Genomic DNA, 16,645 nt, shown 5'->3' with positions numbered 1-16,645 from the left:
TTGGACCATCCAATTTATTAGAGGTACAAAAATTAAACTGTTCAATTTGTAGATATACAGAAATCGAACAATTTAATTTATGTTAAAAAAAATTAAAAAATTTGATATACATAAATCGAATTTTTTTATCTGTAAGCTTTTTATAATTTTAAAAAATATAAAAAATTACAATGTTAAGATATTTCACTATTTTTACTTTCATTAAAAGAAAACCGAATTTAGTACATAGTTGAAAGTTAATTTAAAAGAATAATGTAATAAAGTAGTGTTTTGTGTCAGACATTAACTCTGATGACAGATCGCCATTGGTCAGTGTGACTAGCTAGACACATAGTGAAGACCGAAGAGTATAGGAATGAATATTCCTTAATTGAACTCATAATTGCTACCACATTATCCAAATATTAAAACGACAATAATCATATTAGTAATGTGCAGGATTTCAGCTCAGTGTAAAGTAAAGAACAGAATATGCAAGCTATGAAAGTTTGTGTTCTTTAAGTAGCTTTTACAACCCTGAAGACTATGAAGTATGATTGGAGAAATTTACTAAAACAGTCTTAAAAAATTATTCTACTAGTCTAGTTCTTAATTTATTAAGGATTGTGTAGAAATTTTTTTAAATTATACTTTATTTCAATATTTCATCTCTTTTATAATTGTGCATCTAACCAAAATTACAAATGAAAATAAAAGTAATAGTAATGCACTACCAACTCAAGCAAACAAACTATTTTGCTACATAAACTCGGTTTATGTATTATACTTGTCATATAAAAATTTTGCTAAAAAGTATTTTAAATTTATTGGCTGGAGCCTGGAGGACTTAAAATAAAACTCTCTAACTCTTTCATTAATATAGAAAAAAAGCTTGGCAATTTCTTTCTCGTTATAGAAAGAAAGACCCATAAAATACTCCAATTTTACATAATTTTTTTTACGTAAAATTAATAATTAAAAATTATTAGATGAAATTGATAGTTAAAAATTATTAATAATTTGATAAATTTAATTAAATTATCACGTAACTATTCTTAACTATCTAGTTTTCAACTATAAGAAAGGAAGATGTGTAACCAAGATGGAACTATAAAGAAAGCCCTTTGTCTCTTCATTTATTGCCCTTCTTCACAAATCACAACCCCCTCCTTTTTTCTCACTCTCTCTGTCTCAGAGTGAATGCCTCTGTTTTTCTCTGTTTCAACAAAGAGAATGGCATTTATTCATCTGCACCAATTCTGAAAAAAAGTTACTCCAATTCACACACCACATTACAAAGAAAGAGGAAGAACCAAAATCATTTTCTTCTTTCCATATATAGATTTAGACACCAGAGAGAGAGAGAGAGAGGGGTCTGCACTCTGCAGCATAAAAGTAGCTTTAAGAATGGGTGAGTTTGATTCGCAGCCGAAGTTCATTATCCCAGAGAGAATCCAGGGGGTGAGTTATGACATAGCAGGGCAGATAAAGATGATATGGGAAGTGATGAAAGCGCCATTGATAGTGCCAATGCTGAAGCTTGGAGTGTACATATGCCTTGCAATGTCGCTGATGCTGTTCATGGAGAGACTGTACATGGGAATCGTCATAATCTTGGTCAAGCTCTTCTGGAAGAAACCAGAGCAGCGTTACAAGTATGAACCCATCCAAGATGATCTTGAACTTGGAAGCTCCAATTTCCCTGTGGTTCTCATCCAGATTCCAATGTTCAATGAGAAAGAGGTCTTCTTAATTTGCTTCCATTTGCTTATCTCTATTCTCTGTTTTCCTCTGCCTCCTCTGTTTTATTTCTGTGAAATTTGGTTGGTTTTTTGAGTTCTTTTTCTGTGTGTATATATAGGTATACAAGGTGTCAATTGGTGCAGCTTGTAATCTTTCATGGCCTGCTGATCGTCTTGTCATCCAAGTTCTTGATGATTCTACTGACCCTGCAATCAAGGTAAAAACTTTTACTAGAAATGGTATGATTTTTTAGTAGAAAGTAATATGAGTCTTAGGAAACATGTGTTGCTAATAAGAAATGAAAAATAATGCAGCAAATGGTGGAGATGGAATGCCAGAGATGGGGAAGTAAAGGCATAAACATAACATACCAAATAAGAGAGAACAGAACAGGATACAAAGCAGGTGCACTTAAAGAAGGTTTAAAGCGTAGCTATGTCAAACACTGTGAATACGTTGCAATATTCGATGCTGATTTCAGGCCTGAACCTGATTTCTTGAGAAGAGCCATTCCCTTCTTGATTGGCAATCCTGACATGGCTCTTGTTCAAGCTCGTTGGAGATTTGGTAAATAAAATCCCAAACTCATGCTTTCTTTCTTCAATTACTTTTTGGAATGAGTTGCTTAGTAAATTAAGTTAGTCAAAAATTAATAACTACCTGAACGTACTTATTGTTCTGATGATAAAGTTAAAAGGTCACATTTTACTTCCCTTGATTTTCACTTTGACTTCACTATTCTTTTTTACTAACTAGTAATATTCTAAGATTATTCTCTTACACAATTTGTTCTTTTATGAAATCCTTGTATTGATAGTGTCGGTGGCATATCATTATGTAAAGTGGTTTGAATGAAATAATAATTTTGTGGAATTTCAAGTTGGATAGTTGTGTAGTAGTGTGGACTTGTTTTTCATCTATGATGGGTTGACCTGACTTAGCATAGAAAAGAAGAAAAGAGGGACCCACGGAGACAAATCCTTCAATCACGGGTAGGGACCACTCCTTGTTGTTCCCCCCCAAAACAAGTAAAATAAAAAGTGAAAAAAGAAAAAGAAGAAAAACCAAGACTTTATGGCAGCGGCAAGTGGCAACTTGGTCGTTTCAAGTTTCAAAAATAGTAATAAAATGATGCTAAATTTCGTAGCTACAAATCCAAAAAGCTCACTTCCCACGTGCTTTCTCAGTGTTGAAAAGAAGAAGAACAAGAGACGGTAGTAGCATGTGGCTGATCACTGTTACGTCACATGCACGCTAACCAGTAACCATAACTCAAATATTCTTATGACTAATAAACTTTGCTACACTTGTACCCACGGAAGATGGTTTCCGTGTGCCAAGAGTAACCAAACGTTGGTCCGTAAGGGTATTCTTGGCACACAGAAGCCATCTTCCGTAGTTATAATTGTCGTTTTATTCTTATATGAGTATATTTGTCAGCATCTATATCTTTTATGGGTACAAATGGTAATTTATTCTTGTCTTATTTTACATTTTATAATTAAAAAATATTAAGTATAGTAGAATGGTACTAAGGGTGATGAAAATGTGTGACAGTGAATGCGGACGAGTGTTTGTTGACAAGAATGCAAGAGATGTCGTTGGATTACCATTTCACGGTGGAGCAAGAAGTTGGATCAGCAACACATGCTTTCTTTGGTTTCAATGGGACAGCGGGTGTATGGAGAATAGCAGCAATTAATGAGGCTGGTGGCTGGAAAGATAGGACCACTGTGGAAGATATGGACCTTGCTGTTCGTGCTAGTCTTAGGGGCTGGAAATTCTTGTACCTTGGTGACCTTCAGGTACCTCCCTTCATTTCTCTTGTAACAAATTTTCATTCATTCTCTCTCTTACAACACACTTTACACTCATTCAGGCCAAAAGTGAGCTTCCAAGTACTTTGAGAGCCTTCAGATTCCAGCAGCACCGTTGGTCTTGTGGTCCTGCTAATCTCTTCCGCAAAATGGTCATGGAGATAGTAAGAAACAAGGTTGGTTTTTTCCATTCACCTGTACTCGACTTTTCTCTTTCTATCGAATCGTTAGATGATAATTTAGTTAAATATTTATACAGAGAGTGAAGTTTTGGAAGAAAGTGTACGTGATATACAGCTTCTTCTTTGTACGTAAGATCATAGCTCACATGGTGACATTCTTCTTCTACTGTGTGGTGCTTCCCCTGACAATTCTGGTCCCTGAGGTTCGTGTTCCAATTTGGGGTGCTGTTTATATTCCTTCCATCATCACCATCCTCAATTCAGTAGGAACACCGAGGTCCATTCACTTGTTGTTCTATTGGATCCTTTTTGAGAATGTCATGTCTTTGCACCGAACCAAGGCTACATTTATTGGTTTGCTTGAAGCTGGCAGAGCCAATGAATGGGTTGTCACTGAAAAACTTGGAGATTCTGTCAACAACAACAAGAACAAAACAGCAGGAGATGCTGCTAAGAAGACTAATGCCAAATCCCCCAAAAGAACTAGATCCAAATTTGTCGAAAGGTTAGTTCTTATTATTATTATTATTTAACTTTATCCATATTCATTGCAAAAATAATTGTATCCATTTCTGTTTTTTGTCTTGGTTAGAAAAGTTTCCTCATCTAATATATTTTTTATAATCTTGTTTGAACATGAACAGACTTAATACATTGGAGCTGGGATTTGCAGCATTCCTCTTCATCTGTGGATGCTATGATTTTGTGCATGGCAAAAACAATTACTTCATATACCTCTTCCTTCAGACCATAACATTCTCCATTGTAGGATTTGGCTATGTTGGCACCATTGTGTAAAAAATGTACACTTTTGTGTCCACATCTCTGTTAGTTACTTAGTTTTGCTCCTTAAAAAGAATTGCATAAAGCGAGGGTTGATTTAAACTTCTAGAGGAAAGTCATTTTTCACTTTGTAAAAGACAAATTCTTCCCATGATTTCACTGTCAAAGAAGATCCAGAGAAATCACAGGGAAAAGTGATGTGATTAGTAGAATTTGCATTAGAGTGTCTTGAGGAAAGACAACAAGTTTAGTCAAAAAGCTCTTAAATTAATAGTCTTAGTATTAGACAAGAAATAGATAGTGTGATTTTCATTGCATAGGTTGTTTTGTGAAATTTTACAGTTATTACATAGTTGAAGAGGGATCCTCTTTTTTAAAATTTTCCTTAGTTTGATTGAGGTTAATAATCTAATAGGGAAAAAAAAAGAGGGGTTGCACTTGTTATTCTCTATTTGTCATTGCTGATTCCCTAAGAAATGAAATTTTATTGTTATATATGCTATAATCTGATAATATTTACTTATATTACCTTTTCTCTCTTTTATTTATTTACTTTCTTCTTGTGAAGGAATAGCATGGGATACTATATTTTCAATTTTTGTTCCTTAGAAAAGTGAAGATAGCATTTGGTGGAGAGACAGAGACAAAAAGACTGAGACTAAGGTAGCGTTTGGTGGAGAGACAGAGACGGAAAGACTGAGACTGAGAGACAGAGACTAAGAGACAGGGATTGAAATAAATCTCAGTATTCTGTTTGGTGCAAAATGGGAGACAGGAATTGAAACAAAAATAAAACTCTAATTTAATTTGCACAAAGGGTAAAATTGGAATTAATTAATTGAAATGAAAGTATTTTAGGTATAAAATGTTATTAAAGTTTCAGTCTCCATCTCTAAAAATTTTAGTCCCCTGTGTCTCTACTTTTTGGAGGTACTGAAATACTGAAATTTTAGAGACAGAGACAGAAATTTTAGTACCAGTCTCTGAACTAACAAACACGATACTGAGTCTCAGTCTCTCAGTCTCTGTCTCAGTACCTCAAAACAAACGCTACCTAAGAGACAGAGATTAAGAGACAGAGACTGAAATAAATTTCAGTATTCTGTTTGGCGTAAAGTGAGAGACAAAAATTGAAACAAGAATAAAACTCTAATTTAATTTGCACAAAGGATAAAATTGAAATTAATTAATTGAAATGAGAGTATTTTAGGTATAAAATGTTATTAACATTTCAGTCCCATGTGTCCCTACTTTTTGGAGGTACTGAAATAGTGAAATTTTAGAGACAGAGACAGAAATTTTAGTACCAGTCTCTGAACCAACAAACATGATATTGTGTCTCAGTCTCCCAGTCTCTGTCCCAGTACCTCAAAACAAACGCTACCTAAGATAAGGGATGAGATGCAACTAGAGCATGTGCTGCTTTGTTTTGTTGTCTAAACCTTACTATCAATCATATTTTCCTATCATCATTAGACTTATGCATCAACTGACCAATATTATCAATGCAAAAGGCTCAATCATAACTCCATCACAACCTTGCTTCACAATCAAAAAACACCCCCCCCCCCCCCTCTCTTTTCTCTTTTGTTTTTTATTTTTTAATCAAGCCATGGTATCCTTTTGGCGACATTCTTGCGTATCTTAGCATGCCTTGTGCCCAATCATATGACACTTGTGATCCCAGGTATCATGAATTGTCAATTTTTGGTTACGTAAGACAAAAGTTTTGTATGATCAACTTTACCTTTCATTTTCTCTTTAGGTAGCTTTAACTTTCTGTTAATAAGAAGAAAAATATTTGTCCCGGCCACATGCAATACTAATCCAAACATTCTTGATGTTAGTTTTTGTATCCTCAAATTTCGTCTTACAGGACAGTGTGACCCTAGTAAAAACGTGCTTGAGCCAATCACTACTCTTTAATGTCCAGTTTGAAAGTTGGATCATAACATTAGTATAACAAGATGGGTGTCATACAAATAAATTTATTTTTAGCCATTGGTTAAAAAGGTTATCAATTGTTGTCTACTTTATGCTAAACAAAACATACGAGGTAAGGTTATATTATCAAAACTGGTAGTCATTTCATAGCATTTTTGGTCAAGAAATTGGAGCAATTGGGCCATGAATACCATAAAGGCAAGTTCTTGGGCCACCAATAAACATAATGAAGCTTGATCGACAATTTGGGGTAAAAGTAAAATGCTGGCTGTGGGGTTCGAACCCACGCGCACTTATGTGCAGAAGATCTTAAGTCTTCCCCCTTAACCTCTCGGGCAAACCAGCTGAGTGATGATTGTCTTTAATATAGTTATATTAATTGAGATGAAATGAGAATCTGCTGTATTAAATGAACTAGAACTCGAAGGCTCTAGAAGGTGCATGCAGCGATGTCTTCTTAACCGAAGCCAGGGAAGAAAGCAGCAGAAACCCTAGATCGAAATGGCGGAGCATCTGGCATCGATATTCGGGACAGAGAAGGACAGAGTGAACTGCCCCTTCTACTTCAAGATAGGGGCCTGCAGGCACGGCGACAGGTGCTCCCGTCTGCACACAAAGCCCAGCATAAGCCCGACGTTGCTGCTCTCCAACATGTACCAGAGGCCCGACATGATTACCCCGGGCGTCGACGCCCAGGGCCAGCCCATCGACCCCCGCAAGATCCAGGAGCACTTTGAGGAGTTTTACGAGGATCTCTTCGACGAGCTCTCCAAGTACGGCGACATCGAGAGTCTCAACGTCTGTGATAACCTCGCCGATCACATGGTTGGCAACGTCTACGTTCAGTTTCGCGAGGAAGAGCATGCCGCTAATGCCCTCCGCAACCTCACCGGAAGGTTCTATGCCGGCCGCCCCATTATCGTCGATTTCTCTCCTGTCACCGACTTCCGTGAGGCCACTTGCAGGCAGTATGAGGAGAACACTTGCAACCGCGGCGGTTATTGCAACTTCATGCACTTGAAACGAATCAGCAGGTACTTCTTTGTGTTTGCCTTTGCTATCTATCGAGTTTAACATTGCTTAGGACATAGCCTGCCACGACTATGATACATACCCTTGATCAGAATAATCTTATTAGTTTTATGTAAAATAAGGTTAATGATCAGAATGCTCTTTTGAAAGATTGCACATAGGTCAATTAGATCCCTCAAGGACGAGATATAAGGTAGTTAGTATCTGTTATTTTGCACTATTACTGAAGCTTTTGGGATTCGCTGTGTCGCGATCATGAGATAATTTTTGGGATTGGGTTAGTGGGTTAGTCCACTCAACTCTGATGAGATTTTGTTTCCATCAGGGACTTGAGGCGTCAATTGTTTGGTAAGAGCCACCGCGGCAGGCACAGCAGAAGCAGAAGCAGGAGCCCTATTAGGCATCGGAGCCATGAGGAGCGGTCCCACCGTAGCCACAGCAGGAAGTATGATGAAAGGGATCACTATTATGAGAGCCGTAGCAGGAGACACCGGAGCAACAGCCCTGGACATAGGAGGGGGAGGAGCCACACTCGAAGCCGAAGTCCTGGAGGAAGGAGGAAGCGCAGTCCAGTTAGAGATAGTAGCGAAGAGAGGCGTGCTAGAATTGAGCAATGGAACAGGGAGAAGGAACAGAAAGAGAATCCTAGGAAGGTTAATTCTGAAGAAAATAATGGTGGCCACATTCAGAATGGTAGTAATGAACATCAGCAGCATGAGCAACAGCCCCATGACGAAGGATATGGATACTGAACTTTTGATGCTATTATGGTTTGTGTCGTCTCTCTCAATTCTCTTATGCATGTTCTCTTGCCCTAGCAGTAGGGAAAAAAAATTAATTCGAAACTAGACCACCCACAAAATAAATGTAGCTTATCACCCATTTTCCACTGTGCAGGTGGTACAGGTGCACTGTTCTGTGATATGGAATGTGTTCTCTTCTCACCCCCCACCCCTTTTTCATTTTGTATACATGATGCTTGATTTGATTGTATGTTTGTTTGTTCTATTTCATGCTAGGTTTTTCAGGAACTTCTACTAACTCATTAATTCAGCACAATTCTCTTTGAAGTGTTTTTTCTTTTTTTTTTTTCCTTTTAATTTCCCAAAAATATTATCAAAGCTGCTTTTTGTTGCATAGGGAGCCCCCTATTTCTTGTTTACACTGCTTGTATGTACTCGGTAGCTCTATAGGTAATGATGTGTAACATTTCCTGTTTCCCTTGTGTTCCTACAAATTTTCATACGCTCTGTCCAAGATTGTCGCAAATATTGGCCCCCTTTTTGTTTTTACCTTTGTCTCAACTCTCAATTATTTTGTTTTGGTTCATTTTGTCCAATGTTCTTAGAGTTACTTTCTTAATCCATATTCACAAGAATTAAGCAGACGCCCCTCAGTCCCATCTCCCAACAAACACAAGTTCTTGTTAAGCCTTGGATCTTGTTAGTGTAAAATGGAAACATACTTTGTCATGTTAAAGATATATCCTCTTTATTTTTTAAAAACCTTTCATTACAAAACCAGATTCCTGTCTTTCTTTCAACCTAAATATCTTTTTTACAAGGGATCGGTTATTAGTTTTACCATTCAGTTGATCATGTATGCTTGTTATTATGGTTGATTTGCATGTGTGCATGAATTCTTTTATTTTACAGTCAGGGACTGATCTCCATCATACATGAAGGGCTAGTGAACGACCAATTCAATGGTTCTGTATGGGTTTTGTATTCTATAAAGCTTTATTTTTCTCTAAAAAGTCACTTTCTTACATTATTTACAAGTTTTGCAGGTTCAGGGTTTCCTTCCTTCTATGAACCGAACCATTGATTTAATGCAATTTTACCGTGGAATTGTGTACAGGTTCTTGGAGTGCGCTGCAGGTTCCTGGTTTGATGATCTTTTCAACAAGCAATTTCGGGTGAAGCCGTTACTGGCATGTTTGTTTCTTGTAATGGCAGGCTATTTGAAATGGCTTTTTATTTTCCTAGCTTATTAGGATATATATGGTTCAGAGTTCAATTGGAGGCTGGATTTCGAACTTTAATTATTTCGTTATGTTGTGACTGTAAATTACCGTGGATGGTTAAAATGTATGATTAGCTTCCCTTTTATTTGTTTTTGCATTGGTAGAGAGGCATTGTTGTCATACTCGTATTAGGTGGTGGAATTGAGCTAACTCGGATATAAACTAGATTAAGTAGACTCGGTTAAACTAGGTTAAACTCGCAAGTTTAGGAAGAGTTTGCGAGTTTATGTGCCATTCGTTAATGATGGTGATGATGATTTAATGCATGAAGATTAGTCCATGCGAGTGGTTTACAAAACGAAAAGATTTTAAGGAAAAAAAAAACTAGGATATTGAAGGAGGGAGCCAAAGGAAGACGATGAACGTAATTAGGTAAATATGAATCTAACCATGGTTGCGTAGTTTGTTTGAGTATTCAGAATATTGGAGTTGAATGGTGTAGAACTGGGTTCACTATCTACCATGCGAGCCCCAAAATATCGTTTGCAAATGACCGAGATTCAAGTTCATATCGTTTTAAACAACGAAGGACGAGTTCCAAATCCCAATAAGAGCATTAAGGCTCAAATTTAAAACGAAGTTTTGATCCTGACACAAAGCATTTTTCATTGTTCAATACATAAAAGGTAAATGCTATTGTGTCTAAAATATGGTGTTTATCTACTAAAAATAGTCAAAAATCAATATTTAATTTAAAAGATATAAAAATAAATAATTTTTAAAAATTCAAAACTTACTAAAAAAAAAAATTATGCAAAATTTAGGCATTAAATCATAAACACCATAGAATTAGCCTACATAAAATAGCCTTAACAATGTCTTTAGAAATACCAAGAAAACAAATAAAAATCATGTAGTTTGCGTTATGAAAATCAAGGGGAATCAGAAAATAGTCAAAACAAGTGGTGCGCCATGGACGTTCTCAGCATTAGAGAGTAGCTCAAATTTGAATAATAAAGATAATTAATATATTTTAACTCAACTAATACAAAATAGTTGTCCAACAAAATTTTTGAGAACTTAACGAACTAGTAGCCTCTCTAGCAAACAAAATTTAGTAAACCTCCTATCCAAGCGTTCACCTTATAACCATTACACCGATTATGATATTCCAATGCAATTAAAGCAAAAATTAGTACATATAAGAAACTTCATGATCAACGACCACCCTTCTTTCCACCCTTTTTCTGCTGCTGTGAACCAGTTTTGGGTGACTGGAACTTCCCTGCGCTGTTCGGATTTCCACCTTTCTTCACGGGGTGAGGAGTTGGTGCATGTGCAATTTTCTTGCCACCTACAACACAAAGCACATTAAATATGATGGTGCACTTGGAATGCTATCAGGTGAGCATGCATGACATGTCGCAATATCGCATTGTAAAGATAGCTAATAGTCTCACCAGACTTTTCAGGAGTTACATTCTTAGCTTTCTTAGCAGCAGGAACTGGAGTTTTTGTTGCAGACACATTTGGTCTCTTCTTGCCCTGGTCGACCTTCAAAACATAAAGCTATGCATTTAGTTTTTAATGTCCAATAATAATAATACACAAGACAATATATGAGGAAACAGGACCACACAGTAATGTTACCTTCTTCACAGGTGTCTCTTCATCTTCATCACTCCCGTCCTCATCACTATCAGCATCCATCTACAATTATCAATAAAGATTTCCACAAAATTAATACTTGAAAAGAAGCGCAATGTTTTTATTTTTCCATTTAAGTTTCAAATAAAATCAAAAAGTAATATCAAAGTCATTGTGTTACCTCACTTCCAGATTCATCCTCATCATCAGACTCATCGTCAACGTCATCATCGTCGTCATCAGAGTCCTCGTCCTCTTCATCTTTCTTTGGAACAGCAACATTGACTTTCTTTGATGGGGCACCACTCACATCCTTTTTTGGTTCAGCAATCTTTACCTTTTCAGACTTGGTTTCAACTTTTCCTGAATGAAGATTAATAATTAGTTACTCACATCATAGAATGTACAAGTAAATAGTACATTTTGGATTGATCAGAACTATCAACCATTATCTTTGAGATTCAATGCAGCCTCTTCCTCATCACTCTCTGTACAAATCAAACAATGCAACAATGTTTGAGCAAGTGAATCATAAATCAATAACAATTCATCAAATTTAAGAGATAGGTCTGTGCCATACCTGAATAGTCATCAGAACCAAAATCACCAGGAACGCCCTCATCAGTGCCACAGGGAACACATCAAAAGTCAAGGAAAAAACATTCACAAGTAACAACACAAATCATTCAAACTTGCACTTTTCATATTCAAAATTTTCTAATGACAGGGGACCAAGACCAATTCAAAAACAACGAATAAATTAACATATACTAGTGGTGTAAAGGATATCGATCAGCCTTATATCCACAGAAATAGACACTGGCACTCTTGCAAGTGTGGGAAAGCTCAGCCTCTTGGTCGAGAACCAAATCCAAGGGTATTTGGGGGATTTCCTCCCTGTTCAAAGTTCCCAAAACAAGCTTCTGCACTCCAACTTTGAGGTAGACAACCACAGGCTCCTTAGATTTCTCATTCTTTGAGGCCTCTCCCAGCGCAACCTGAAAGGGGAAACGCTTTAGAAGATTTATTCCAAAAAACACGAGAAAACAATAAGCATGAAAAGAAGCGAACCTGAGAGATGTGGATGTAGTCATTAGCTACTTCCAACTCCTCTATTTTAACGCAATCCCCTGGCTTAACCTCAACACCTATTTTATTTTATTCAAATTAGAACAAAGATTACAGTGCCATAAACATAAAATGTTTCAACTATGAGAGTTTATAAATGAATTTTGGTTGGCTTTGAAGTAAAATCATAGCACAAAAAAACATTGAAAGAGAGAAGTTTACCCCAGAACTCCATTGAAATTGAAATTGAAACGCGTGATAAAGAGGAGCGAGTGTGAGGGGGGAGCGGCAATATGTGATGGTTGAAAAAATGAGAGGAGAAATGGTGTTAAGGGTTTAGTATTTATAGTGTCTTGCTAGCTACTAGGGTTTTTCTCATTCTATTCCTCCCCCCGCCTCTTTCCTTTTTCTTTGTTCTTTTCAAAAATACTTTTTTTTTCTCTTTTTGTTCGGTAGTTGGGCCTTGTTGAATACCCGGGTGAGTGTGTTCGTCATTGCTGGCTGGTGATACAAATAAGTGGGCTTACAAAAACTAGAGGGAATACTCTTCCATAGCCCAAAAACCAACAAAAAAGTTTTTGTTCGTGTATTTTGGATGAGTATGAAGTATAAAAAACTTGTCTTATAACAAAGATGGTTTGATTGTATTTTTAATAAAAAATATTATTTGTACACTAAAATTAATCATAGTGTATTTCTATATAAATACATATGTAGTTTAATTTATTTTTAACATGTATTTTATTTTATATTTTAATACATATTCTACACTTAGTAGAGTGTACGCGATTTTTTGTGTGAACAAATTTATTGGTGATATATCTCTTCAAATCATCGTTTATCTCTTACTCTTTTAGTTTACAACAACTGTTGAAATAGATAATCTAGTATTTTTTATGGTGGTTATAGCTCTGCTCGTTATAAATGTATAATAGCTAATTAGCTATGCAGGTAAGCAACTATGATAAATATATGAAGTTGAGGGCCTCTTATCTTTCGAATTAGCATATGCCTTCACTGGGTTCTTTTTTATGTCGACTTTCTTTTCAGTCTCAATAACTATTATAGAATTTTTTTATAATAAAAAAACAGTTGGAAAGTATAGAGAGGTATTGAATTAAGTGAAAATTCACAAGCATACAGTAATGTTGATAATTGATAATAGTTAAATAATAATCTAATCAATTGTGCCAAATCATTTAATGATTATTGGTTATTAACTTCACATAGAGACAATTATATTAAATTTTTACCATTAAATTATTGTAATTGAAAGTAGGTGAAATACAAATTAAAAACCGTAATTGTTTAGGTAATTGTATGTTTAGAGTTGTTTGTGAAGCATTATTCCTCTTGAAATTTGATCCACACATCCCAACGGAGGTTACAAATAGTCTGGGTACGAATTCTCACAATAATAATAAACTTTTACCATTGCAAAATAGACCTTAATATGTTCAAGTGCGATTATCAACTGTGTTACTACAATCCCAGTGAAATACACCAAAGTAGTAGATGGTATAATACAAAGACTTACAAGATGGGCTTTGCTTGCCACCAAGGAAACGAACAGCAAACAAAAATATTCAAAGAAGATAACAAAGTAGAAAGAGTGACCCAAAAGGGAAAAGAATCTAATGAACTAAATAGCTTTTTTTTTTGTTATGAATCTAACAATCATACACGCATAATGCATTCCCTCACTTGTGCTAATGCATAAATGCATTCCCATGCCAACATATCTAAAACTAGCACCCCACTAAATCGCCGACCTAATTTTTTAATAATTTTTACAAAGCAACCAGCCAATGATACATGATACTTTCTATTATGCAAGGGAAAAAAAAAGATTTTTTATTGCAAAAAAATCCAAATGAACAGCATTCCTCAAGTTCTGAGCCAACCAACCAAAAAAGGAAACGGTTTCAGAACAAGAAATCAATGAACCTAAGCCAACCACCGCCCTTTCCTCCTTTTTGAACCTCTTTCGAACACGAACCAAACGACGCCGTTTTCCCTCCGCTGTCCGCGGTGATGCCAGAACCGCACCTCCTCGGACACAGGAAGAAGTTTCTAGATCCAAGCTCCCTCAACTTATCATCCCTCTCCAAACCTAAACCACAAAATAATCATAAATAAATACTATATTCACTTTTTATTATAGACTCCAAAAAAAATGAAAATAAAAAGAGGAATATATAATTTGCTTACTTTCTAAGCTAAACTGAGAATAATGGAGATCGAAGTGGGACGGGTCGTGGGATGGCAGGATTGGGCGGCGGCCTTCCTTCACGTATTGTCGGACCGCCACCGCAACCAAATCCGCCACCGTGGATTCTGGAGGCATGACCACCTGCACGGGGCCAAGGCTCCCCATCATCGTCACCTTCACCAGCATCTTCGGTGGCTCTCTTCGAACAAATTCAGGCACCGTCGCCGTCGCCTCGGGGAGTTTCCTGTGTGACACTAAGTCCGGCATCGTCTTCGGCCTCCGAATCTGTCCCCCAGCGGACATGGTAGCCGGGGCCGCCGTGGCCGCAACGTGAAAAGAAGAAGATTTCTCCGATAACAACCTTCCACGGCGGTGAGAGTCGACGTGGGCACTCCGCTGGTTCTTCATGATGGAATATAAGAGCTTGTTTTTTCTTCTACTGTGGTTAATTGGTTGGAGTTGGTTAGCAGTTACCTCAATCGGCGGTACCTAACGAATCTGGGGCGGGGGAAGCCCAGGGAGGGAGAAGGGGGCGCGTGGTTGGGAGCTATCATAACCAGAAGGGTAGAACCGTAAATACGCCAGAGTGAGCTTGAAAGAATGATGCAAGAAGAGTGAGGTACAGTTTTGCGGGCTTTAAGATAGATTCTGTGGGTTTTTATAAGATAGAGAGAGAGAAGATGAGGAATTATGGAAGAGTTGAGTTTCTTTTTAAATTAAGAAAAGATAAGAAAGTATCGTGTGTTGCCAGTTTAGGTTGGGTACACTCTTGGGTTAGGCAACCCTGCTACACCTGTATGGACCAGATTCACTGGGGTTACTATTATTCTCTTGCTGTTTTATTTTTCTTACAAATTATTATTATTATTACCCACTTTATAACCTATCAGTTGACTACTTTTATTTATCATATAGTTTAAAAATACTAAATACTATAGTATGAACCAATGTAAATTAAAAAAATAATAAATTTTATAGTTAATCATTTCAGTTGTTTTTTTAGTCTTATTTTACGTCTAAATATTTTTATCAACAAAAATTGTTCACAGACATACATGTGAAATTACTTTTTTTTTTCTCATGAAAAATAACAATAACATTTTTTAATCGTGATGCAGAAATTTTTTAATTTTGACACAATTTTTTTTTATTTTAACACTAAAATTTTTTAAAATTTTAAATTTGATGTTGTAAATTTTTTTTAATTTCTTTTCTTTTTTTTTCATGCATAATTTTTATATTTTTATTTATAAAATTATGTGTTTTCTCTTTAAAAATTTGTATTTATTGTCAAAAAAGATAAATCAAAATAAAAAATAAAAAATTACATAATTATTTTTTTATTATTATTTTTTATTTTTATTTTTCTTAGAGGATAAAACAATAAGAATTGTGTGAGTGTGAAATAAAAAGAACTGTAAAAACAAAAAGAAAGAGAAAGAGAAAGAATTTTTTTGAGAAAAACATAAAACATAAAATGTGTAACACCCTAATATTCAAATTCTTATGCTCGAATTATAAGTCAATAATAGTAAGGTGGTACGACTCTTAAAGGTGGATTATAATACATATACATCTATATAATTAAAAGGATTTAATTAACAAGAAGCCTGAAAATGAGCAAAATAAAATCACAATCGGAAACACTCTCGTATCAAAGAAAAGAAGATAAAATGTATTCGGATAACGAATCAAGATAAGGTATAACAATAAGGAAGAATAGAATAAAGACAAGGTATATATATGTATATAGACATGAGTATAATAGCCACTAGTCGTGACTTGCGGAGTCTAGGCCAACTAGGATACAGTAATAAAATCAGTTGACAACAGTAATTTTTCTATCTCTCAAAAAATATACGTCAAGACCTCTATAGGTAAATTTTCAAAAGGATTAAATAGATACATAGCATAAGTTTTTCAAATGGAGAGAAATCTAAATAAAATAAGTAGAGAATCCAATAATCTTCGCTATTTTTCAGATAAACCACCGTTCAATGCTAAGAACCTGAACCTGCATCTGAAAAACAGAGAATATATACATAATGAGAACCCCCGACCTATTAGTTCCCAGTACGGTAAAAGTGTTAAATAAATATAATGCACTATAATACGAACTCACTAAGTATCCTAATATCCCTTTCATCAATTATTCACCCTAGGTTCTCACTAATCCATAACTTAGGAAACTGTCCTAAGGGATATTAAGTCTAATTTAATCTCTCATCTTTTCCGACCTTCCAAACTTTCCAACTTCCAATTCATTACAGAA

General features: G+C 35.7%; 4 protein-coding genes and 1 non-coding gene across 7 annotated transcripts; 2 read left to right on the top strand and 3 right to left on the bottom strand.

The window, feature by feature from the left end:
- The first annotated feature begins 1,088 nt into the window (after positions 1 to 1,088).
- Positions 1,089 to 4,999, top strand: LOC107629299 (glucomannan 4-beta-mannosyltransferase 2). The gene is made up of 7 exons (XM_016332054.3): positions 1,089 to 1,722; positions 1,841 to 1,939; positions 2,037 to 2,289; positions 3,280 to 3,527; positions 3,602 to 3,715; positions 3,799 to 4,226; positions 4,366 to 4,999. Exons 1-7 carry the CDS (start codon positions 1,387 to 1,389, stop codon positions 4,517 to 4,519), a joined length of 1,632 nt encoding a protein of 543 aa, XP_016187540.1. The 5' UTR covers positions 1,089 to 1,386; the 3' UTR covers positions 4,520 to 4,999.
- A 1,711-nt stretch (positions 5,000 to 6,710) lies between these two features.
- TRNAL-UAA (transfer RNA leucine (anticodon UAA)) lies at positions 6,711 to 6,793 on the bottom strand. The gene has a single exon. It is a non-coding gene; the product is annotated as a tRNA-Leu (tRNA).
- A 43-nt stretch (positions 6,794 to 6,836) lies between these two features.
- Positions 6,837 to 9,591, top strand: LOC107629300 (splicing factor U2af small subunit A). Of its 2 annotated transcripts, none has more exons than XM_016332056.3 (3): positions 6,837 to 7,482; positions 7,806 to 8,250; positions 8,378 to 9,591. In XM_016332056.3, exons 1-2 carry the CDS (start codon positions 6,950 to 6,952, stop codon positions 8,230 to 8,232), a joined length of 960 nt encoding a protein of 319 aa, XP_016187542.1. In that variant the 5' UTR covers positions 6,837 to 6,949; the 3' UTR covers positions 8,233 to 8,250; positions 8,378 to 9,591. The 2 variants fall into 2 exon arrangements, with proteins under 2 accessions (XP_016187542.1, XP_016187543.1); XM_016332057.3 differs by having other exon boundaries at positions 6,873 to 7,482; positions 9,341 to 9,591.
- Positions 9,592 to 10,451: 860 nt separating this feature from the next.
- Positions 10,452 to 12,589, bottom strand: LOC107629301 (histone deacetylase HDT1). Its single transcript, XM_016332058.3, has 9 exons — positions 12,384 to 12,589; positions 12,165 to 12,241; positions 11,883 to 12,091; positions 11,674 to 11,717; positions 11,540 to 11,581; positions 11,275 to 11,456; positions 11,097 to 11,156; positions 10,907 to 11,000; positions 10,452 to 10,800 (listed from the first exon to the last, which is right to left on the bottom strand). The coding sequence occupies exons 1-9, from the start codon at positions 12,394 to 12,396 to the stop codon at positions 10,664 to 10,666; spliced, it is 858 nt and encodes a 285-aa protein (XP_016187544.1). The 5' UTR covers positions 12,397 to 12,589; the 3' UTR covers positions 10,452 to 10,663.
- A 1,026-nt stretch (positions 12,590 to 13,615) lies between these two features.
- LOC107629302 (uncharacterized) lies at positions 13,616 to 15,158 on the bottom strand. 2 transcript variants are annotated; one of them, XR_015907687.1, is made up of 3 exons: positions 14,373 to 15,158; positions 13,847 to 14,274; positions 13,616 to 13,811 (listed from the first exon to the last, which is right to left on the bottom strand). XR_015907687.1 is itself a non-coding variant. In XM_016332059.3 (2 exons), exons 1-2 carry the CDS (start codon positions 14,779 to 14,781, stop codon positions 14,087 to 14,089), a joined length of 597 nt encoding a protein of 198 aa, XP_016187545.1. In that variant the 5' UTR covers positions 14,782 to 15,101; the 3' UTR covers positions 13,616 to 14,086. The 2 variants fall into 2 exon arrangements, 1 of the variants encoding a protein (XP_016187545.1); XM_016332059.3 differs by having other exon boundaries at positions 13,616 to 14,274; positions 14,373 to 15,101.
- Positions 15,159 to 16,645: the final 1,487 nt, after the last annotated feature.

Source organism: Arachis ipaensis, chromosome B3, assembly GCF_059453495.1.
Source record: "Arachis ipaensis isolate K30076 ecotype BB chromosome B3, ASM5945349v1, whole genome shotgun sequence".
Classification (NCBI taxonomy): domain Eukaryota; kingdom Viridiplantae; phylum Streptophyta; class Magnoliopsida; order Fabales; family Fabaceae; genus Arachis; species Arachis ipaensis.
The sequence above is the reverse complement of the archived record's forward strand: the minus strand, read 5'-3'. Positions and strand labels throughout refer to the sequence as shown.

Coding starts and splice junctions, on each gene's coding strand:
- LOC107629302 (XM_016332059.3), bottom strand. CDS start 14,781: ATGAAGAACCAGCGGAGTGCCCACGTCGACTCTCACCGCCGTGGAAGG. Junction 14,275..14,372: donor TTCTCAGTTTAGCTTAGAAA/GTAAGCAAATTA, acceptor TTTGTGGTTTAG/GTTTGGAGAGGGATGATAAG.
- LOC107629299 (XM_016332054.3), top strand. CDS start 1,387: ATGGGTGAGTTTGATTCGCAGCCGAAGTTCATTATCCCAGAGAGAATC. Junction 1,723..1,840: donor CAATGTTCAATGAGAAAGAG/GTCTTCTTAATT, acceptor GTGTATATATAG/GTATACAAGGTGTCAATTGG. Junction 3,716..3,798: donor TGGAGATAGTAAGAAACAAG/GTTGGTTTTTTC, acceptor ATATTTATACAG/AGAGTGAAGTTTTGGAAGAA.
- LOC107629301 (XM_016332058.3), bottom strand. Junction 11,457..11,539: donor ATTGAATCTCAAAGATAATG/GTTGATAGTTCT, acceptor ATCTTCATTCAG/GAAAAGTTGAAACCAAGTCT. Junction 11,157..11,274: donor AGGATGAATCTGGAAGTGAG/GTAACACAATGA, acceptor TGATAATTGTAG/ATGGATGCTGATAGTGATGA.
- LOC107629300 (XM_016332056.3), top strand. CDS start 6,950: ATGGCGGAGCATCTGGCATCGATATTCGGGACAGAGAAGGACAGAGTG. Junction 7,483..7,805: donor CACTTGAAACGAATCAGCAG/GTACTTCTTTGT, acceptor TGTTTCCATCAG/GGACTTGAGGCGTCAATTGT.